Source organism: Tursiops truncatus, chromosome 4, assembly GCF_011762595.2.
Source record: "Tursiops truncatus isolate mTurTru1 chromosome 4, mTurTru1.mat.Y, whole genome shotgun sequence".
Classification (NCBI taxonomy): Eukaryota; Metazoa; Chordata; class Mammalia; order Artiodactyla; family Delphinidae; genus Tursiops; species Tursiops truncatus.
Genome location: NC_047037.1, coordinates 32,942,256 through 32,965,952, shown reverse-complemented (window position 1 = coordinate 32,965,952; position 23,697 = coordinate 32,942,256). Strand labels below are relative to the sequence as shown.

The 23,697-nt window shown below is 47.5% G+C and overlaps 1 protein-coding gene across 1 annotated transcript in view; it reads left to right on the top strand.

Annotated features, from left to right (window-relative positions):
• The window catches only part of LOC101334603 (inhibitor of carbonic anhydrase-like), a 36,512-nt gene extending 14,728 nt beyond the window's left edge, over positions 1 to 21,784 (top strand). The window contains exons 5-15 of the mRNA XM_033855197.2: positions 720 to 867; positions 1,689 to 1,744; positions 2,803 to 2,843; positions 4,630 to 4,720; positions 5,879 to 5,935; positions 8,808 to 8,963; positions 12,057 to 12,198; positions 18,443 to 18,507; positions 19,137 to 19,321; positions 20,576 to 20,762; positions 21,588 to 21,784. Coding sequence (XP_033711088.1) covers positions 720 to 867; positions 1,689 to 1,744; positions 2,803 to 2,843; positions 4,630 to 4,720; positions 5,879 to 5,935; positions 8,808 to 8,963; positions 12,057 to 12,198; positions 18,443 to 18,507; positions 19,137 to 19,321; positions 20,576 to 20,762; positions 21,588 to 21,622 — 1,163 coding nt within the window. The 3' untranslated portion in view covers positions 21,623 to 21,784. The remainder of the gene's footprint in view (positions 1 to 719; positions 868 to 1,688; positions 1,745 to 2,802; positions 2,844 to 4,629; positions 4,721 to 5,878; positions 5,936 to 8,807; positions 8,964 to 12,056; positions 12,199 to 18,442; positions 18,508 to 19,136; positions 19,322 to 20,575; positions 20,763 to 21,587) is intronic.
• Positions 21,785 to 23,697: the final 1,913 nt, after the last annotated feature.

The window sequence follows — 23,697 nt, the reverse complement described above, 5'->3', positions numbered from 1 at the left end:
CCCTGCCGACTCTGCAGCATTTATGTTTCACCTGTGTTTGGGGCTGCAGAGGTCAGATGGGGTGCGCAGCCTGGGCCACAGCTCTGGCTATGTTTGCCCTTTCTTGGGGTTCCTGCTTGCCCCGGTGTCAGACGCTGTGGGACGTCTGTCTGGGCGGTTATGATGTGGCTGTTGGCACACCCCCGAGCCCATGAGGCAAGTTAATCCAACCCCCTCCCATGAGTTCCTGGAAGAGGGATCCCCGGGAGCCACCACAGACCCTGGATCAGAAGAGGAGAGGGGTGGGTGGGACCACGTCCTGAGATAAGGAAGGGCTGTCGGGGGTTCCTGCGTGTTTAGAGTCCTGCGGCCTCCCCCACCACCCCCGAGCCTCCGTGTTGGTGAGCTAACCAGGTGAGTGGTGCTGGGGCTGCAGCTTGGGTCAGTGCAGCTCAGCAGTTTTCGCACCCTGCAGGGGACAGGCTGGGAAGCTTCTTTTGGGCTGGAGCCCCGGGACCACGCGTGAGCCAGCCACGCCCTCAGACCTGGGCACTGTCGGCCACCTCTGCACACCCACTTCCTCATGACAGTCCCAGGCAGTGCATGCAGACCTCTGGGCTCTCACATACGGACACACACACACACACACACACACACACACACACACACACACACGCATGCGTGACCAAGGGGCCCCGGCAGCTCATGCCCTGAGGTCCGTGTGTCTCCGTGTTGAGCAGCAGCGGCTAAGTTCTTCGCGGACAGCTGCGTTCCCTGTGCGGATCAGACGGCTTTCCCCAAACTGTGCCAACTGTGTGCGGGGAAGGGGACCGACAAGTGCGCCTGCAACTCCCACGAACCGTACTTCGGCTACTCAGGGGCCTTCAAGTGAGTGGGGCCCCCTTGCTCCTCTTCCTCACTCTGATGATGGAGAAACTAAGCCACAGGGAGTGGACGGGGCCTGCCTCAGACCACCTAGAGTGTCGGTGTGAAACACAGGGTCTCGAGTGCCTCCCACGGCCCACCCTCGTTCCTGCCCGTCCTGAGGGGCAGTCTTCTGTGGGGGAGCCCCGCTCGTCTCCCCAGATGGAGGGGTCTGGACCAGGGAGGTTTCTGGGATCCATGGACACAGGCTTGGACTCCCAGCTGGGCCAAGGGCTGGGAACCCTCCCCTACACCAGCTGCTTCTCTCTACCTGAGTATCTCTGTGTCAGGGACGCATGCTGCTTCTCCCCACCTCCCTCTCAGCCCCCTGCCTGCAGGCACCTCTCCATACTCCACGCCCTGCAAGAGACATAGCTGCTGCTCAAAACCAGAGCAAAACTGGCCGGGAGTCCAAGCCTGTCTAGAGTTTTTAACCTCTATGTAAAAGGCTTTAAACCTTTTTTTTTTTTTTTTTTTTAATCTGTTGCTTTTGGCTGCCTTCGAAGAGGAAGGTGGTGGGTTCCTCTTTTGCAGCCTCCCTCCCCAGAGTTGCCTGGGATGTAGCTTAGGGGGCTCCTGCTTGCTTCAGACCTGGCTTGGCTGTGGGGATTCAAAGGGTCTTCAGACAGGGCCATCACCTCTGTGAGGACGGACTGAAGCCTGGGAAACTGTGGGTGAAGCCCTGTTAGCCAGTGGCCCGGGGCAGAGCCTGGGGAGGGGGGTACTGGGGGAGGGGCGAGACTGTGCTGTGGACAGCGCCTGACCACAGCTGTCCTGGTCCTCAGGTGTCTTCAGGACAGTGTGGGGGACGTGAGCTTCGTGAGGCACATGACGGTGTTTGGTAAGTGCCGGATGGAGGAAGAATCCTGCGGGCCACCCTCTGGCCAGAGGAACTCATTTCTTCCTGAGCCGCCTTACATCTAGAAATGGGTGGTGCTAAGATCTTAATGAAATAGGAGAGTTTCTGTATAAAAAACACTTCCACTATTTGTACTTTGTTTAGTGCTCAGTTTGTTCAGTCTATAAATCTACCAAACAAATCTGAGCATTTAAGCATTACTTACCAACAAATAAAACAAGTTTTAATAATCAGATTATCTTAGTCACTGGAATACCAGTTTCCGATCTAATCACTTTCTCCTGAATACTTCATTATGAAGGGCTCCTAAATGCTTTAATCACCTTAAACAAACACAGATTATTATAATGATTTCAGAACTTATTAGCACATCTATAATTAAATCTGTTGCAAAAGCATTACTACCATGGACAAAGATGTATTTCTATGTTAAAAAAAAAAAAAAAACCTTCCAGAGTTTTGGGCAGTTTATCAGAAACAAACAAAATAATATTTCAGACGAGTCCACAGGCCCCCGGGTGTTGTCCCTGCAGAGCAGCTCATACTCGTCCCTGTCAGCCTTGTCAGCCAGGTTCTCTGTGGAGGGAAGCCCACATGAGCCGATGGCAGGCAGAGAAAGAGGTGTGGTCCCTGCCCCTCCCTGTATCCCAGATTGTTTGGGGATTTGTTGAAATAACTTTCTAAGCCCAAGATGGAGCCGCTCCTGCCTGGAATGCCAGGTCACCACTGAAACTTAGATAACTTCCTGTGCCTGTAAATGTTCTGCCTGACCAGAAACACAGTCTATCCAGTCAGCCAGGCCCCCAGTGCCAAGCCAACTCTGGGTCTATACTTCCTTCCTTCTTCCTTCTCACCCTTGGCAATGTGGCCCCAGCCAATCAGATATTATCTATTTTTCTCTTAGTTGTTCTTTACCCTATCAAAGCTTCCTGCCTTCTGCCCTATTCTGCAGTTCTCTGAATGGAGACTGCCCACTTCAAGAAGTGTTGAAGTTTGTATCACCTAAACTGTCTTCTTTAATCATTTTTTAACAGCCTGAGGAGGACTAAAAGAGAATCTTTTCCAAATACATTTTATACAGGTGAGGATGCTGAGCCCTCAGGAGATGAAATGACACATTCTCACTGCAGAGAGACCCAGGGCTGGGAGGCATGCTCAGCCCAAGCCTCTGCTAACAAGGATGATGACAGCAAATGTTTTCTGAGAGCTCACAGCACACCAAAGACTGACCTGAAGGCTCTCCATGCTCTGTCTCGTTTAATCCTCATAACAACTGGGGGAGGCTGGTAGATTATCCAGATTATCCTATTCTAGAGATGAGGAGACTGAGGCTAAGAGGGTTAAGGGAACTCATCAAAGTCTGAGTTAGTCTGTGGCTGACACAGCGCCAAGCTAGGACAATGAAACTCAGAAACTTCTGCTTAAAAGACAATGAGGGATCTTATATAATAGTGGACATGTGACTTTCAGCAAAGGGAAATTGGGATGGTCTCGGACAATTGGTTGTTTTCAGAAAGTGAGGATGTTTTCAGTTCTCCAGGGTGAGCATTAGAAGATGCTACCCATTGGCCTAACTGTGCCAACTTGAGCAGCCAGAGGAAATAACAATGACGGCTATCGGGAACAACTTGATTCTGGGAGACAAAACCCATAGATGACACCACTAATTAAAATTATTGATGATAAGATACACATGAATTGCCAAAATGCTAGCAAACCAGGTCAGTGTGTGATAATGAGGGGACAGTGAATTGTGAACAGCTGAGCAAGGGAACAAAGCCACTACACTTCTGCTCCATGTCAGGGAAAGACACCAGGCTGCGAGGAACCAAGGCCCCTGGAAAAAGTGAGGGCTCAAAATTCTCCTTGAGGTGGCAGATACATTTTAAAAAATGAACCTAGCATAAAATACACATCTCTTGTTTAAACATCCTAAGTGATACAAGTGTGTTTTGTATCTAACAGAAATTTAATTGGTTATAAAACCCAGAATTTAGGGATGTGTCCTTTGGATTAGTCAGATCCTGGAGGCTGACACATTCCATAGTGGTTATGAGCAGAAGCTAAGGAATTAAACTACCTAAGTCTTAGTGACCATCTATTGGATAAATTACTTAGCTTCTCTCTGCTTCAGTTAACTAAGGTATAAAAGGGGGAGAATTATAGTACCTACCTTACTGGGTTCTGTGAGGGAGTACATGAGGAAATCATTGTAAAGTGTTTAGAAAAGGGCCTGGCACATAGTAGGGGCTTGATAAGCTTTTGCTTCTGTAGTTACTACTGTTTTAAGATAGATTTCTAGAAGAGCAATTAACAGGAGAAGAGCAAAGAGTGCCTGTGTCTGTGTGTTTGTTTCTTGATGACCTTATCTATGAATATAAGTATGCATTTTTTTGTCTCTGTTGTTGGAAAAGTTCATTGATTAAAATCATAAGTTAATTATTAATGAATTATTAATTAGAGTACTAATGGGGTTATAAGAACAGAATTGAACTATGCCATACAGAAGAAAACGTGTTCCATAGAAACAGATTAGACACATACTCTGAGTCTGATTGTCGAGTGAGTGACAATGGTCACAAAGAAAGTGTAGTGATGGCATGTCCAGTACTCAGAACGGGGTCTCATGCGAGGGCACAGAGATGACCAGGGAGCATGACCTGGGTTGGGTGCTTGCTTCTGGGTTAACAGGCTAAAGGCATGTCCAGTTTTCTAAACCCTGTGTTTATGTGGCAGAAGCTCTGGGTCATACACCATTTGGTTTATCACAAGGACGTGTGACATTAAGCCAATGAGATGGAAACCTCTGAGGATGAGACAGGATAACAGCCTCACTGTTGTGCTATTGGTTTATTTCTTAACTTCAGAAAGGAGAGGCTGATGCCATGAGCTTGGATGGAGGCTTCATCTACACAGCGGGCAAATGTGGTCTGGTGCCTGTCCTGGCAGAGAACTACTGTAAGTGGAGGGGAGGGTCTCTGTGTTTTCTTCCTTCTGGGCTATGGACACAGAAAGGTGAGGAAATAATTTAGTTCGATGTGGAGATAACAATAGATGTTATCTGGAGTGTAGGGAGCTAGTAGATAACATCTATCTTCCCCAGAGTCAGAACCAGTTAAGATATAGATGCGGAACTTAGGCTGAAAGAAATCAAAATAAAACCTTTATTACTGAAAGAGTGATATTGGAGGGCATGGCATAGAGCTAGCCATGGGGCTTGTCAAATTGTCCTTGAGTTAGAGTCACCCACCAATTCAGGAGGACAGGTCTGCTGGCAGACCGCATGCTGAGGGCAGAGGGAAAACACATTCTGTCATAGATGAGATCGAAACCACCCTCTCCCCATTCTCTTCAACAAAGAAAGAGCCACAGGTGCCTAGATCCTTTTGCCAAATTTACTAATCCAAAATTAGCTCACCCAAGATGCACTGGGACATTGATGGATGGGGCCACAAGGTCATGGTCTTTGTGGGGATCCCTCCACCTGGAAAAATACAGCCAGGGGAAAAGAGGATTTCACCACTATTTGTTAAATGCCTCATCTGCTATGCAGTGAGTGAGAAACCATACGTTATCCTTCAAAACAAAACAAAACAACTCTATGAAGTAAATAGTGGTATCTCCATTTTACTAAGGCTTGGGGGAGTTGAATGATGTGTCCAAGGTAGAATAAAGACTGCAACCAGGTCTTTCTGAACCATGGGCTGGATCCTTCCCCTCCAACACAGCATGACTACAAGGATTGTCTACACAGCCCAGAGCTCGGAAGGGAAGAATGTCCGTATGCCTAGAATCACACAGCAAATCGAAAGGATCTCTGTCAAGGTCTTCAGTGGCTTCTGTTCCCCACCCCACCCCCTTCAATGAGCATCTCATTTTCTTTCTCTGTAATTCCCTGAATGTTGGGCATGTTCTGGGAGGGAACCTAATGTTCCAGTGGCAAAGGTCAGGAGAGAGGAGGTGAAATAGGACTGCAGGATCTCGCCTTGTTGATGGCCAATGATAAACTGCTTAGCAGCGTTTCTCATTTTATTCTTGACTACTGAGACTGAGAAAGTCAGGACTTGAGTAATGTGAGAATTTAATGACCTGTACCTCAATTCTTTTTCTTTTTAGTGTCTCAAGATGGCAAAGAGCAGCTTGGGTCTAAGTGTGTGAACACACCTGTGGAAGGTGAGTCAGAATCGGTAACACTGGGGCTCAAAGGTAAAGGCCTGGGCTTCCCTGGTGGCGCAGTGGTTGAGAGTCCTCCTGCCGATGCAGGGGACACGGTTCATGCCCCGGTCCGGGAAGATCCCACATGCCGCGGAGCGGCTGGGCCCGTGAGCTATGGCCGCTGAGCCTGCGCGTCCGGAGCCTGTGTTCCGCAGCGGGAGAGGCCGCAACAGTGAGAGGCCCGCGTACCACACACACACACAAAAAGATAAAGTCCTGTTGTCAGGGAGGGGGTGAGGAAAGCCTTACAAATAAACCAAAGTTAGTAGAGTTGTTTGAAAAAAAAGAGAGAGAGAGAGAGAGATGACACTGCCGCAGTCCATCGTGAAGGAGCAGGTCTGTCGTGGGGCATGTCACAGTGGACAGAGGGCTCCTGCTTGGACTGCTTCTGCTCACTCTGCTCAGCAGTCCTCTAGAACATGCACATCGCTGGCTGCATCACGTAGATGGGCAAGTGAGGCTCAGGGACGGTGTGACTTGCCCGGGGCCACACAGCCAGGAAGTGGCTGCACCTGGGTTTGGGCAGAGGCGCCGTGACTGGAGACCCCTGCCCTTCCTGACCCACCGCAGTGCTCCCTGTCACATACTGCCACCCATGTCTGCACCGGGACAGGAGCCCGTTCCTGACATTTCTGGGGCCCAGTGGATGCCTCAGAGGGGGAGGAGGAGGGGAGTCATAGATGCTGCTACTGAAGAGGAGGAGGATGAAGATGAAATCAGCCCTTTAGCTTTTAGTGGCTGGCTTTGAATAGCTGGGGAGTGACCTCCTCTTCAGAATAGGAGACCAGGTGACGAGTTTTCCCATCCATGTCTCCACATGGGCAGAGAGGTTCTGTGTCTGTCCCTGAGGTACCTAGTCTTGGGCATTGGCTAGAGCAGTGGTTCTCTAGGTAGTGTGGTGTCTGGACCAGCGGCATCAGCGTCGCTTGAGAACTTGTTAGATGTGAGCGTTCTTGAGTCTGACTGCAGGTCTGCTGGGGTCCAGGATGGGGCCACTGCTCTGTGTTTTAACAAGCCCTTGGGATGATTCTGATGCATATTAAGCTTTGGAAACCATCGTGATGGAGGATCTTGAGATGAAAACAAGTGCTCACCTGGGTTTGGAATTTCTTATGAGACAGGAGAGCTGCAGGAGGTGGGCGGGCACACAAGCTTGGGGTCTTGAGGCCCTGCACCGCCCGCCTCCACAAAGGCCTCAGGGGGGCAAAGCCACTCACCCTGCGGCAGCTGCCCTTTGTTTGCAGCAGGACCCCAGCCCTGGGGTCAACTGTCCCTCTTCCCTCTGCTTTCACGGCTTTCTGTCTTCTCTGAATTGGATCTGTATCTTCAACTCTAAGGGCTGGCATTTCGTTGTTCTGATTATAAAATACGTAAAGTCAGAAAGAATTCTAATTGATTCACAAGTGATTGAAATTTCCAGGAACTGCAGTGATATACAAATGTAGGTCAATGAGGATGCTTAGAAGACGGTTCAGGGTAATGGAGAAAGTTAGATTGGAGTAGAGATGGAGAGGGGTTAATCCCAAAGCCACACACACACACACCAGATGACAATAAATAATACCATTTGTGCAGAAATTGTTACAGCTCAAGAAAGGCACTGTAACAGTATTTGGCCGCCGGAATGGCGTAATAGAACCCAGTTGGATAGGCAAGAGCTTGCGGTGGCCTCAGGAGAATCTGCTTCACCAAGAAAGGGGCTCTGGTACTGCTTCTGCATTAGCAATATGGCTGGAAACCTATCCATGTAACCTCCCCTTCCCATTCCTAACGTACAGTGTGCTCATATTAGCATTACTGTTACCATTTCACTGAGGAGAAATTTAGGATCCTAGATGCTAAGCGACTTGTCTGAGATCATTTAGTAACTGGTGGGCAGGTCTTCCACTGCCATGTTGATTCCCAAATTTTCCAGGCATGAATATATAGATACCTCATCCACAACAGCAAGACAGGGTGTGTGTGTTGGGGGTGGTGGGAGTGGTGGTGGGGAACCACATTACCCATGATTCCAGTCTCTAAATTCAGCCTTGCAGTTTAGGCCTTACTCAACAAGCAGGATTCTGTTACACTCTACTGCAATAGGAATACATCAAGTATCAATGGTGTTCCCATAACAATCAGGAAGAAGACAAGAATGCCCACACCCACCAAAGATATTTGACATTATTTTGTAAGTGAATGCAGAAAGATAAGAAAAATATTTTAAAAATATATTGGGGAAAGGAAGAGATTAAATTGTCATTATTAGAAAATGGTATTATTGTAAACCTAGAAAATCAGAGACCTGACTTTAAAAAAGAAGTCATTAAAGCTCTTTCTTTTGGACTTCTATTCAACAGAAATATTTAAGCAGGTGCACACTCCATACAAAGCTTTATTTAGATAAGTGATTTTTCATGGGGAAAAATGGGTCACAACTTCAATGCCCACCAGTATGGGGATTATAAAACACTGTACTTCTATACAGTGGACATAACTTAGATTCAACTAATAAATAGAATGAGACAGGCATATCTATTTCTACTGAATCAAAAAGGTATATCATTGAGGAAGAATAAAGCACTGGCAGGATTCTGTTGAAAAAGTATGAAGTGTGTGTGTGTAAATATTTGTGAGTGTATGCCTGGAGACATATCTGGAGAGCAGTAGAGTCGCTCTGTTTGGCTGAGTACCTAACAATGATGGTTACTGGGAGGATCTGCTAGAGCAAGGTGAGGGCTTCAAGCTGTTCCCCCTCCCCTGGGAGACTGGCAGGCAGCAACTCTGCAGTACATTTTGGGAGGGCCCTGGAGGTATTGAAATTGCATCCTGGTATCTCTGTTGCAAGGTTATTACGTCGTGGCAGTGGTCAAGAAGTCAGATGCTGACCTCACCTGGGATTCTCTGCGAGGCAAGAAGTCCTGCCACACTGCAGTTGGCACTTCTGCAGGCTGGAACATCCCCATGGGTTTCATATACAACCAAACTGGGTCCTGTAAATTTGGTAAGTGTGCTCTGAGCGGTGGTGCAGCAGCCCCTTCCTTGGGCCTGTGCCTGTGTAGGGGAGAAATTCAGTTCAATGAATGGCATAAGTGGATGGTGTGGACAAGGTCTGGACAGCCATGTGAGTGAGCTTCACATCTCCTTAGCAGGACTCCCCTTTCTCCTCTCCCATTGCTTCTGAGGGGAGTGGTTCGGCCCAAAGGGCAGATCTCAGGGAAATACGCTACTCTTTATGTCTTTCAAATCTGGCTCAGGGAAGAGACCTGGGTTGCAAAGCAAGAGTGGGTCATAGGGGGGCTTCCCTGGTGGCGCAGTGGTTAAGAGTCCGCCTGCCGAAGCAGGGGACACGGGTTCGTGCCCCGGTCTGGGAAGATCCCACGTGCCGTGGAGCGGCTGGGCCCGTGAGCCATGGCCGCTGAGCCTGCATGTCCGGAGCCTGTGCTCTGCAACTGGAGAGGCCACAACAGTGAGAGGCCAGCGTACCACAAAAAAAAAAGAGTGGAATGTAGGGGTGCACATGTGATATGTGTGTGTGTTTGTGTGTATGTGTTGTCTTTCCACATAAACTGAATAGGCTGCTTTCTTAATTGAAAACCTTACACCAGTAAGTTTTGAGTGCTTTAGCTTTCACTTTCACCCTCACCTCTCTTAAATTTCCATATTAGTCGTTTCAACAATGCTCTTGCCAATACCTAAAAGGCTCCTGCTCCCCGGAATTCCCCAGCCATCTGACAAATCCGAGCCCTGCAGGAACCCTGTCACCTGCTCTCTTGGCCCTCTGCACCTGATCAGCTGAACACAGCTGGAGAATGTCGCAGGGCAGAGCAGTTCATTCCATGGAGATGCTCCAGCTGCTGACCCCAGCGCCCCCTGCCCTACCCTGGTGCTCACGAGTACCCCCGCTGTTCCTCTGCTCCACACCCACACTTCCCAATAATTATCCTAATGTCCTAGCTGTCCGTACACTTCCATCCCACGCTTACCTACCTATCACCCTTTCTGAGCACATGATCTCATCTGCACCTGCAAGAGATACTTCAAACCCTCAGGAAGGTTCCCATCAACACCCCACCGCCAAAGCTGGGGGCTCCTGCTGGCTGCACCTGCTCAGCCTCCCTCTACAACGCAGCCCGTCCTCCTACCTGCACTTGGCTGTGGGCCCTGCCTCACCCCTCCCCAGAGCTGCACCCTCAGTGACTACCTCTTCCTCTGGTATGCCCAACAATTTCTTTCAGCATGTGAACGTACCCAGTGTCTTCCACCTTTAAAAACCCTCCCTCTCCCCACATTCCCCTCCAGCTCCTGCCTTCTCTTTCTCCCCTTTATGGCCAAACCTCATAAAATCATGGTCTCAGCCACTCACCCCACTCATGGCTGCACTCACTGCCCTCTGGCTCCTCCACCTGGTTCCACAGGGAGAACTCTGGTCAAGGCTACCGGGACCTCCATGTTGCTCAACTGGAAGGATGGGCTCCAGTCTGTGCTTCCATGACCTTTCCTGCTTCAGATCACCTTAAACCACCATCTCCTGGCTTTTGTGAAAACACACTGGCTTCTTTTTTCTCCTACCCCTACAAAGTCCCTTTCCCACCTGGTTAATAAATGTTTGAGTTGCTTAAAGCAACTTTTTTCCCCACTCTAAACTCAACCCCCAAGCCCTCACATCCATGCCTATAGCCTAGATAACGATCTAAACAAACATTATACGTACAAAGCTAGGCACATAGCAAGCACTAGATAAGTTTGCTGCTGTACGATTATTGTGTCTATATGCTGATAACTGTCAAGTTTTTGTCCCTGGCACAGATCTCTCCTTGCTCTCCAAACCTATGTATATTGAACTGCTTGTTTGACATTATCTAGTCCAGTATCTCAAAAAGTACATTAAACTCAACCTGTACAACATGGAATGCATCATCTCTGCCGATCCTGGCCCTGCTCCAGAGCTGCCTAGCTTGGTGGAGGCCCCCCACTGTCCATCCACTGGCCCCAGCTGGAAATGAGTCTGCCAGCCACCACACACCTGTCCATCACCAGTGATATCAGCTTCTCCTCCTTCCACGTAGCTCCTCCCTCCCCTTTGTGCTACTTCAAGCTGCCCTCATGTCCCCTGGACCCCTGCAGTAGCCTGCTGCCTACACCCCACATCTGTCCTGGCTCACCCTGCTGCTAGACCCCTGGCCCAACATTGTCTAAAGCCCGTCAGAGGCTCCCCATTTCTCTGCAAATAAAGAACAAAATATACACAAAGGTGTAAAATATCACATGTGGTCTGGACCCTGACCCCTCCCACTCACTGGACCACTGGGTGGTCCAGGACCGATGGCCTCCATTAAGCTCTCTGTGCTGTTTGCTCCCTCCCCCAACTCCTGCCCTAGGCCTTTGCAGATGCTGCTCCCTGTCTGGAAAACTCGTCCCTTTGCCCTTCACTTGGGTAATTCCTATTCATTCTTCATCTGTCCACTTCAGGCCTCTCCCTGACTCCCAGGTTCCTTTATCTGTAGCCGTGGAACTATGTTCTTTTTCCCAGAGCACGGTGGGGAAACACGATGATAGGGAAACATAAATTCACTGGCGTGGTTACTTGAGTCGTGACTGTCACCACAGAAACTTGGGGTCCAGGAGGGCGGGGCTTGTGTGGTTTCCTCACCACAGTGCCCTGGGGCTCAGCACAGGGGTGGGCAGCTGGGCCTCTTGGGCCCCTTCCTGGCCTTTGAGTCATGATGGCAGACTTGTAAAGATGGACAAGGGCAGTAGAGATCGGAAAGCATACAGGACAGGTTCAACCACCTAGGACTTCCAATTTTGTCCACTCTCTTAGGGCTAAACCTGTGTCTACCCGTCCACACCACTGACCTGTGCCGGGACTGCTGTGATCTCAAAGACCCTTGTCCCAGCTTCAGCCAGGCCCCCTTTACTCTGCTTCAGCTGCAACCTTTTTTTTTTTAAATTCCATAAGCTTCTTGTTTCTAATCATATGGTACTAAATACCTGAGTGTGTGTTTATGTCACTCAGGCAATTTTAGGAACAAAGTCTGAGGCTTTCTTGCCAACACAGGCAGGAAGAGCTGACCTCTCGTGTCCTCCTGCGCAGATGAATTCTTCAGTCAAAGCTGTGCCCCTGGGTCTGATCCAGCGTCCAGTCTCTGTGCCCTGTGCAATGGCAGTGGCACGCCAGCCCACACGTGTGCTCCCAACAGCCACGAGGGGTACTACGGCTCGAGTGGGGCTCTCAGGCAAGTAGCATCTGTCCACCACCTTTCGCTTTGGCACCAGCCTGGTGAACTTCCTGCCCTTTCACCTCTCTCATCATCCCACCATCTGGGTGCTGCATTTAGGAGGAGCCAGAATTAGAGAACAGAACTGCAGATTCCCAGGGGCCCTGAGGACTCAAGCCCAGCCCCTTCCTGGAGCACTCTTGGGCAGAGCCAGCGGACTCAGGGCACCTGGGGAGAGGCAAGACTGATGGACACAGGTCACAACCCTGCTTCTACTTTTGATCTGTTCTTCTGTGTGATTGTGGACAAGTCACAGGATCTTTCAGAGACCCAGTTTAAGATCAAAGGAAGGACACCGGCTACATGCTTCTTACACCTGGTTGAAGAGTATATTTAAAAACACATATTCCTGGGCTCCTCCATCCATTCAAGAAATATTTATTGAGCACCTAGTATGTGGCAGGCACTATTCTAAGTAGAGAGGTTAGAGCAACAGCAAGACACACCGTGGGGAGAGTAAGACAATAAATACTTAAAGCACAATCACTTCCTGACTGTGATAAGTGCTGGGGGTGGTGGTGGTGACCAAGGGGGGTGATATGGCAGTGACTCAGGGACAATCTTAGAAAAGGTGGTCAGGGAAGGCCTCAGGATCAAAGGGGCCATGTGAACTGAGGGTTAAATGTTGAGAGGGAATCAGGCCTGAGAAAATATGGGGAAGAGTAATCCAGGAAGAAGGAACAGCAAGGACAAAGGCTGGGGCTGGACAAATGATGCCATATTTGAGGCCAGAGAAGGCGCCAGAGTAGAGCATTGGGAGGGAGGGGATCAGGTGAGGGAGGAGGCTGGAGCTGCAGGCATTGGCTGTCTTGGTGCCTTGAGGGCCTGGCTAAGGAGGTAGAGTTAATTCTCAGTATGAAGGGCACCCTGTGGAGTTAGGGTGGTGTGGAGAACACGTGAGTCTCTAGAAAGGAGCCTTCTACTCATCACACTGCCAGACTGCTTCGTCCCTCCCTCTCCAAAGTTTGGTCACTTTCATAAGCCGTACATAAATTACATATTTTCACAGACCCCACTACAAAAATATATGTTGAACATTAAACCTAGGCTAAAATAGTTGAACTTCTCTTTACACTGGGAAGTACATTGATATTAGGGTCCATGGTCCCATTTTGGTATGATTACAGTAGAATCACAGAGACCTAGAATTCTGTCCTCGGAGTTCTATACAGAACCACGGAAGTTCCAAAGTGCAGACGAGCACACGAAAAACAATCTTAGCTCTAGACATCTCATCCTGCCCGCCACCACCTGCCTGCCTTTGCACGCCTTCTAGCTTCCCGGCTCCACCATTCCTACTGACCTGAGGTCCGTTGATCCTGTTCACACCCACCCTCATGTCCTTTTCCCCCTCCAGATGCAGCATACATTCCACAGCCAACCGTGATAATTATTCCCCTGGGCACATCCTCAAATGCCGGTCATCTCTCCTGGCTGAACCTCGACCTGGGTTGGGTGCAACATTCTACTTCGGTGCCAGCGCCTCCAGGCTGACTGGCCTCCCTTTAAAGTAATGCGAACCCAGCTCAGATGAGCCAGAAGTCTCTAGTCCGTTACTACCCCACGCTCCTACAAGACCATTCCATACTCTTTCCTCTCCTCAATCCTCCAACACTTCTTCCTCCATCTGTCACACCTTTGTTTCCTATTTCACCTGAGAAAATTGAAGCAATCAAAAGAGAAACTCCACAACGTCCCACCGCCACATCTGCCGAGTGCTGGCATGTGTGCGCCCCTGGACGCTGCCCTCCCTCCTTTTACTGGGGAGGAGCGGGCCATCTCCTCACCGAGCCCAGCCCTGCATCTGCAGCGATTGTCTCCGGCAGGCAGCCCGCTCAAGGGCGTTGCCCCAGCGCTCCTCCCCCTCTTTTCTCCTGTGTTCTCACATCTTATTCTCTACAGGATCATTTCCATCAGCATACAAACATGCTGCTGTTTTCTCACCTTAAACATAAAGAAATAAGTAAAACCTCTCTTGACCTCACTTTCCTCTGCAGCAGCTTTCCATTTCTCTCCTCTTTACAACAAAATTCCTTGAAGGAGGATATTTTAATGTCCTTGCTCGGTTCACTTTCTCTCCTTTCAATCTCCCCAAAGCCTAGTTTAGGAATCTGTTCACCTCCCCCACCCCAACCAGTGGAGTTGGTTTTATTATTGTATTTAAATTATCTACAGAAAACATTCCTCCTTACTGTTGGCACGTGAGAAGACTACTCCCACCATACCTCCCCACTCCCTGCCTCCCAACCCCCTCCCCTGTATACCACCACCCACCACGCAGCTGAAACTGCACTTTTAAATTGCCAGGGACCTCTGTGTTGTTAAATAAATCCAAAGCCCAGATCACCGACACCACCGATCTCTTCCCCCACTTGCATACATTTTCTTCCCTGGCTTCAGGACCCCACACTTTCTTGGATTCCCTCCTCCCTCTCCTGTTACTGCATCTCGGCCTCTTTGCTGGCTCTACCTCATTGCCCAACCTGTACAAGTTGGTGTGCCCCAGGGCTCCAGCATTGGTCTTCTCTCTTCATGCTCAGACCTTGGTGGTTTTATCTAGTCTCGATCTATCTATATGCTGACAATTCCCAAATTTATGTTCCTGTTCAGACATCTCTTCAAAACTCCAGATGAAACTCCAAACGCATATATCCAACTGCCTCCTGGGCATGTCCACTTGGTTTCTAATCCGCAGGTCAAGTTTAAATGTCCCAAGCTGACCTTTTGGAATTTACACACTCCCACCCAAACCAGTACCTCCTGAGGTCTTCGCCATCTCAGTTAAAGGTAACTCCGTTTTTCCTTTAGGAAAAAGTCAAAGCCTTGGTGTGTGATAACCGTGTCTACTCTCTCTCTCTCAAACCCCACGTCTGGGTCATCATCAAATCATGTTAGCTCTGCCTGCAAAGGGTAACGAGAATTGTCCTCATCGCCCATCTCCAGTGATACCACCTTGATCTAAACCACCATCATCTCTCCCTGGATTATAACCCCCAACAGATCTCCAAGCATCTGTCCTATCCTCCTCCCCCACTCTCGTTGCTGTGTTGTCTCAACACAGCAACGAGAGTGATTCTGTTTAAAGCATTTCTCTGCTTAAAGCCCCCCAGTAATTTTCCATATTACTCAGAGTAAAAGTCAGGGTCCTTCTTTGACCTGTGTGGTCCCTTTGAGATCTGGGAAGGCTCTGTGTGACCTTATCTCCTACATCTTTCCTCTTGTTGTCTCTGCTTCATCTGTGATCTTGGCGTCACAGCTGTTTCTTGAAGATATCAGGCACACTCCTGCCTCAGGGCCTTTGCACTTGCTCTTACCCCCACCTGCAGTGCTCCTTCTTCTCATAGCATCATGGCTAGTTCCCTCATTTCCTTTAAGATTTCTCAGGGAAGTCTTTCCTGGCCACTCTCTGATTTTACACACATACCCTTGCCAATATTTCATATCCGCCTTTCTTGCTTTATGTTTTCTTTAGCACTTTTTACTCTCTAGAATACTATACATTTTATCTGCTGATCTTGGTTCACATCTTTTTTCTTTAATAAAGTGAATGAGGACTTTGGTTGCAAGCGAAAACACCCATATGAACCATCTTAAGGCAAGGGCATATTTTAACAGGTGCTGTGGGAGCTTTCTCCTTGTAAGGGCTGAGACCTGAGCCTCAGGAGTAGCCAAGATACTTTAAGGCAAGGGTTGCCAGGTAAAATTCAGGTCATCCAGTTAAATTAGAATTCCAGATAAATGACGAATGAATTTTTAGCACTTTGCTTCTCCTCTCTCTCTCTCTCTCTCTCTCTCTCTCTCTCTGCACATCTGCCTCATTTCTCTTTCCCCGCAGGGTGGTTTTCTCTGTTTCTCAGTCTACACAGAGGGAATGTCTGTGACCAGCAGCCCCAGCATTGTTACAGGTCTTTAGTTATAAAGAAGCAAACACAGACCATAACGTATTAGTCCCAGGTCCCAGGACATAGGATTGTCAGCCCAGTTCAGGTGAAAGTTTCCCGCTCACATAACTCATGCTGTGAAGTTGCATCGTGAAGTTCCAGCTGCCTCTGCTGTGACCAGATGGATTAAAGCAGATGGGGGGGGGGGGGGTTAGTACTCAAAAAAGTAGTAAAGCTAGGTAGACCGAACAAACGCCAAGAATTTAAAAATAAAATTATACAAAGGGAATTTTGTTTTCTTAGGTATAAAAATAATATTATAATACTACTTAATATAGTAATGCTGTGAGCAATACAGGCTGGTTTATGTGAAAAATGACAAATAAATCAGTGGAAGAGAAAAAATTTCCAAGACAGGTACATGGACATACTATATTTAATCTAAAACAAAGATGACATTTCAGATCATTGGGGAAAGGATGAACTTGAGAGATCAAATAAAATGAGTACAGTGAACCTAGCTCCTGGATCTGGTGACCTGGGCGGGAGGAGATTCAATACTGAGTCAGTCCCCTAAGATGACTGGCAAGGGTCAGAGAGTCATGTGCAGGGGTGCTGATGGCAAGTGCGATGATCCTTTCAGGTGTTTGGATGAGTCCTGGAGAGAGGCCCATTGCTAAGGGCAGTGTGGGGTCAAGGCAGGGCTTATTGTTTGTTTTTACAAGAAGTGTGGAAGCTGATGAGAAGAGTGAAGAGGGTTATAGAAGAGAAAGAGGATGACTACAGTGGAAAGTGCCTGAGCGTGGGTGAGGTGCAGACCACCCAGGGAGGAGACTTTTGCTGGAGAGAGACCTTCCCTCCTCCTTTGTCCCTGGAGGGCAGGAGCGTGCTGGAGCCTTGGGCTGCCAGATTTGGCAGAAGGATGCTGAAAGGAAGCCCAAGTGATGATTTCTGTGTTTCCTCTGGGAAGCCAAAGCACATGTCAGAGTGTGAGTGTTGGGTAGGGGTGTGTGGAGAGACAGAGGTTTACAGGAAGTGGGAGAACGTTTTGGAGTCCATGCTCTATAGAGTTGAGGGGGTGCTGTCTCAAGCTCTACAGAGCGGGGGTGAGGGGGCACTGTTTCACACTTGAGCACAAATCAGAATCTCCCAGAGAGCTTGTTAAAACACCGATGGCTGGACCCCACCCCCAGAATTCCTGAGCCAGTAGGTCTGGGGTGGGGCCCGAGAACGTGCATTTCTAACTAGTTCCCACTGGTGCTGATGCTGCCGGTCCAGCCCACACTTGGAGAATCACAGATCTAGAGCAGAGAAGGGACAACAGGAATGCCCAGGTGAAGTCAACGATCGGGAAGCTCTGGTTTACCTCACTGCCGAGGTGCAGACACACCTGAGGCAGACGATCAGGCTCTTTCAGGACTGAGACGATCAGGCCAGGGTGGAGGGCGTGGTGTTGAAGCAAGGAAATAGAGCAAGATGGAGAATTGAACGGAGTAGCTGAGCCTAGCTAATGATAGAGGGACCCGAAGATTAGGAGAGAGAGAGAACTGGATCAATTCCAACTGATTGAATGTCACAAAACTGATTTTTAACGCGCTCAACATTTCTCACAAAGAATGCACCTTAGGGCTTCCCTGGTGGCGCAGTGGTTGAGCGTCCCCCTGCCGATGCAGGGGACACGGGTTCGTGCCCCGGTCTGGGAAGATCCCACATGCCGCAGAGCAGCTGGGCCCGTGAGCCATGGCCGCTGAGCCTGAGCGTCCGGAGCCTGTGCTCTGCAACGGGAGAGGCCACAACAGTGAGAGGCCCGTGTATCACCAAAAAAAAAAAAAAAAAAAAAAAAAAAAAAAAAAAATGCACCTTAAACACACAGAAACATTTTTCAGGGGATTAAGCATGAAAAATATCTCATGATGCACATTAACTTTTGTTAAGGCTGAGTAGACATATGGATGTGATAGGACTCCTTCAGAATCACATCTTACGCTGATTTTAATCTCTGATGTGTGTTTTGATCCAACCAGAGAATTATCCTTGGATATCCCTATTCATAGGAGAACACAAGCAGCTCTTGTGGAGAAACCAATCAGTGTTTTAAAACAAGGAACCAAACAATAGGTATCTACAACAGAATCTAAATAAGCAGACTTCTATTTTCCCACGGCATTTCCCCTTGAGTCCCCAGGGACAGCAGGCATCACAGGAGCGTGTGTGGTGTAAGTGGCCCGGGGTAGGGCTGGGAGCTCCCAGTGGTTCCCTCTTGGAGCCTCTCCCTCCCACTGCTGTAAGTCCTCCTTGCTGACCTGACCCTCTCTGTGCAGGTGTCTGGTTGAGAAGGGAGACGTGGCCTTTGTGAAGTATCCCACGGTCCTGCGGAACACTGACGGTAGGCGCCTACGCTGTCCTTTCCTTTCTCGGAAAACTCAGAGTCCTTCCTGGGAAATCATTCCCCAGATGGGCAAGGGGGAAGTTTATTAACCCCATCAGACTCTGGTGACTTTGGTCTAACCTTTTTTATTTAGGGAATGAGAAAATTCTTCACGTCTGGGCAGACTTGACAGGGTTGGTTATCACATTGGTCTTGAACTCAACTGACAAACACACAGCTGCCACAGTCCATATGAGCACATCTGGCTGTCTTGATTTTTAGGCGCTCAGGCTACAAGTTTTTGTCAGCTATGTGTATTGCAAATATCTTGTCCCTCTCAAGTGAAAGGCTTGCCTTTCACTTTCTTGATGATGTCTTTTGATAAACATTCTTCATTTTAGTATGGTTCAATCCATCAATCTTCTCGTTTCTGCCTAGTGCTTTTCAGGTCTGTTGAAGAAATCTTTGCCTTTAAGAGAATCTATGAGTTTATGAATGTTGCTCTTCTGCTTTATTGTAAAGGCTTTATTGGTTTTTTTTGCGCCTCTGTGATTCTCCCAGGCACTGGTGGTCGGTCACACCCCCCATTGAGGGTGCCTTGACCAAAGCTGTCAGCTGTAGCCCGTCCACCTCCTCTCTCTCCCCAGGAAAGAACCCTGAAGCCTGGGCGAAGGATCTGAAGCAGGAGGACTTCCAGCTGCTGTGCCTCGATGGCACCAGGAAGCCTGTGACCGAGGCTCAGAGCTGCCACCTGGCCATAGCCCCAAGTCATGCTGTGGTCTCAAGGAAAGATAAGGCGGATTTTGTCCGCAGAATGCTCTTCAATCAACAGGTGTGGGAATTCAGTCCTCATCCCCGAAACGAATGCTTAGGTTACTTGCAGAGCTGCACAGGCCACATCCCAGTCGCATGCCCTTTCTCCCTCGGCAGTGGGCCCTGACTCTGATGAATGCGGAAGGCTGGCGGCTGCGCTCACTTCTTGCTCTGGGGCTGTCTAGGATATCACAGTGGACTGGAAGAGTCCCAGACGCATGGGTATCTCAAGCGTCTCCCTGAGACTCACTTGACTCTCTAAGCAGAGTCGTGGTACCTCTTGGGCTTGTTCTGTCACAGAAATAAGGGAGTTGGCCCTGTGCCCTTCACAGTAGGCTGGGCTACATGTGGAAAAGGCAGAACGGAGGTTACTCTGTGTGACCTAGGGAGGATCCCAGTGTGTTTCCTGGACCTGGGTAGGCTGAGACTGTTTTGGCTTCGTGAAAGTCGAAGAGCCAACATTCAGACAACTCATGACCTCTACAGGCAGCCAACAAGGGATGACCCTATGAAGTAGTGGCTGTCTGAATCAGATGATCTTAAGGAAACCCAGAGCCTTGTCTGCCTTTTGCCCTAGCACACCCCATTCCTGGAGGAGCCCCAAATGAGTCATACATATCTTAGCACATTCTGCCCACACATCCCAGTTAAAAGGTGATGACCCAGGGACAGGTGGAAATACAGAGGCTCTTGGTCATGGACTTTTGAAGGGATGGGTCCCACACAGAGCAAGCTGTCACCTGGGCTACAAGGAAAGTGGACAAAGGAAGGGGGGAGGGGCAGGAAGCGGGGGAGGGGCAGGGTCAGTGCCTGGGGCAGGTCCAGAGAACAGAAGAGGCAAGGTAGTAAGGGCTCCGGCCACAGGAAGACATGGAAGGATGACCCAGAGAGTTGAAAACATCTGGCAGTGATTGGTTGGGATAGTGATACAGCTGTGAACTTGGAGCTCTTTCTATTTAGCAGTTGCTTTACATACATCATCTCAGTATTTAGCATAATTACCTCCATATACAAATGAGTAAACTGAGGTTCACTGAGCTCCGTCAAGAATTTTCTTAATGTCACTCAACAGGAAAAGCTAGGGCCTGGATTTGAACCCAGAGGCCATGCTTTGTGCCATTTTACTACGGTACCTCCTAAGCTGTCTCTGTGTCCCAGGTCTCCTAGGGCCTGGCGCTGAGCAGTCCAGCAGACTCGGGGCTTCTGAAGCAGAACACACAGCTCCGTGCTGCCCAGTGCTGCTGGTCACTCGCTGTCTGTCTGTCTAACCCAGGAGCTCTTTGGAAGAAACGGGTTTGAATACATGATGTTCCAGCTGTTCAAATCCTCAAGCAAGGATCTGCTCTTCAGCGATGATACAGAATGTTTGACTAACCTTCAGGACAGAACAACTTATCAAAAATACTTAGGGCCAGAGTATCTTCATGCTATTGCTAACATGAGACAGTGCTTACACTCTGGTGAGTAGAATAAACACCAAGGAGCAATAACGTGGCGGTCAAAGTAAACATGTTTGTCTTAAGGACGACAGTGTGCCAAGCCTGGGCCAGTACGAATAGGACACAAAGATTAGGAAGGCTTGCTCCTGGCCCTGCAAGAGGATTCAGGCTTACCAGGGAGGCAGTCAATTAGGCCACAGTATAAGACACTAACCGAAAAGGCCAAATCATTTGAAGGAGCCAGAGAGTGCAACAGAACTGAAGATCATTTGGAAATTGAACTTGTTTACATGTATATTTCCATTTTTTGGCTAATAGAATGAAAATGTCTGTGTGTGGGAGCACTTCAGTGTAGGGAGGAGGTTGGAAATAACACATACATACCACTCATAGTGGACCAATTTTCAAAGATTTTAAATAAAATGTATAATTAATATTAAAATAAACAAGTGTTGTTAGCCTAAGCAGGCCACCTCTACATATATACATATGTAGAAGTGGCACTAAGTAAGTCATTTCTCTCTATTTCTATGTACTATAGACATGGCATAGCTGCCTCAAAAAAAATAAGTTGGAGAAATAAAATTAGAGCTGGAATAATCAAATTATTGGGAGTGTGCCTGAATTTTTGTTAAATTATATCATGTGTTAGAGACGTGGAGAATAGGAGGAGAGGAAAATGTAGATGTTTAAGGATAGCACTGACATCAGTTAGAGGAGAGAGAGAGAGATTTTTTAAAAAAAATCTTCATTACCTACCATTTACTTTTAGAAAATAGGAAGAGCATCATACTTAATAAGCACAGGTAGTACCTGACGGTCTTTCTCTTATGTTACCTCTCACAGAACTTCTGGATGCCTGCACATTCCATGGAAATTAAAAATTGATCCAAGTGGGCAACCGCAGAGATGCTCAGAGCCTGCAAATCCAGTGGGGCCACATTCTCACTTGTCTGCATGGTGGGTCTGTGTTAATATCAGTTAATCTTTATAAGTGTGTCCTGTAACTGATGCAAAAAATAAAATGAATAAAAATTATTGTGTCTTTCAGAAAACTTCATGAAATGTTCTCAGATTTTGGCAGGGGCAGAAAATGGTTTGTTTATACTAGAATTGTGCTTCTGAATTTAGTATGTTTTAAATTATATCTTTTTTTAGACCTCTACCATACTAGCTCAACTTCCCTCCCTATTGTTTGATGGTTTTACCCACGAGTCACTTAAATAACATTTAAGCAATAAATCTGTCTGAAGGGAGTCTGAGTGTGCAAAAAAAGCATTAGTGTGTGCAGTATCAAGGACTGATAAGGAATGAGTTTCTGCATTTTGAAAATATATTTGAGCATTTAAAATCCATAATGTCAAGCGGAATCAAACTCCTGATCAGATTAATTGAAAAATATGAAAATTACCGCAAAAATCTCATCCTACTACCTTTTTGCAGTATATTTCCTAGAAGTATGATTTACACTCATTTAAGTCAGTTTCTTACCAGAGATTTTGCCTTATCTATTATTACCATGATTCCAGCCTATGGTAGTGCCTCAGTAAATGCTGCATGGGAACCCAAGTTATATATTGTGAAGTGTCAGTTTGGTGTATGGACTTCTGCTTCTGCCTGTGAATGAGTAACCAGTACAGGATTTGCTGTCCTTCCATAAACAACTAAAAAACTGGAAAAAATACATGAAACAAATGTTCTCAAACATTGGGCTATAACAGTGCAGGACTATGATCCTTGAAAGAAGGAAAAGAAAAGAGGTGTGCAGAGTGATGACCTTACTTTTTCCTTAGAGGAAATTTCCAGATCATGGCAAAGGGAGCAGGAACCCAAGAGAGCCCATCACACTGAGTTGAGGAAACAGAGATAGGAGTTTGGGGAAGCCAGAGTGACTGGAATTTGTATACAGAGAGATCTGTACAGGAGTCTCCTTGAAATGTTTGGCAAAATACTAATCTGCTTGTGTATAGAATGAAACTGAAGTCCGTCAGGCTAGGCAAAGAATGACTGTGAGAGGCCCATAAGCTGAACAATGCCCAGGGCTCCCATGGGGCCAGGAGTCAATCACGTTCCTACCAACCAGTGTGAAGAGACCTCACTGAACACCTAAGCTTTTCTCTGAAGGCAGCTGGGGCTGAAATAGCTGTAGACTAAGGGCTGCTCCATAACTGCCCTTACTGAGAGTGACACTAGCCTTGGTGAGATCAAGCAGATCTGCAAGTCACCTGACTGCCCTCTAAAATAAACCTCAATACTCACTAAAGGAATACAACAAAATCTAAATATTCAACAGTGTGACATGCATAATATCCAGCATCAGATACAAAGATTACCAGATGTGCAAAGAAGCACAAAATGTGACCCAGAGTCATCAGAAAAATCAACCAGTAGAAACTCACCTAGAAACCACAGAGATGATGGTATTCAGACAATTAACTTTAAACAGTTGTTATAAACAGGCACAAGGATTTAAATGAAAACATGAAGAGAATTCCCTGGCACTCCAATAGTTGGGACTGGGAGCTTTCACTGCCAAGGGCCCGGGTTCCATCCCTGGTTGGGGAACTAAGATCCCACAAGCCATGTGGCCAAAAATACATACATACATACATACATGAACATAACAAAGTAAAAAGTGTAAGGTTTCAAAAAGAACCAGTGAAAATCTAGAGCGGCAAAATTTGTGTTTCAAGGAATTTGTTTGATCTAAATTGTCTATTTTTGCCATAAAATTGCTCAAAATATTTCCTTATTATTATTTTAATATTTATAGGTTGTGTAGTGATATCTCTTCTTCTGTTTTTCATACCGGTAATTTGTATTTTCTTCTTTCTTCTTGACCTGTGTAGCTGTAGCTTTATCAATTTTCTTGAACTTTTCAAAGAATGAATTTTTAGTTTTATAAATTTTCATATTATTATTTTTAAATTTTATATTTATTTAATTTATTTATTTT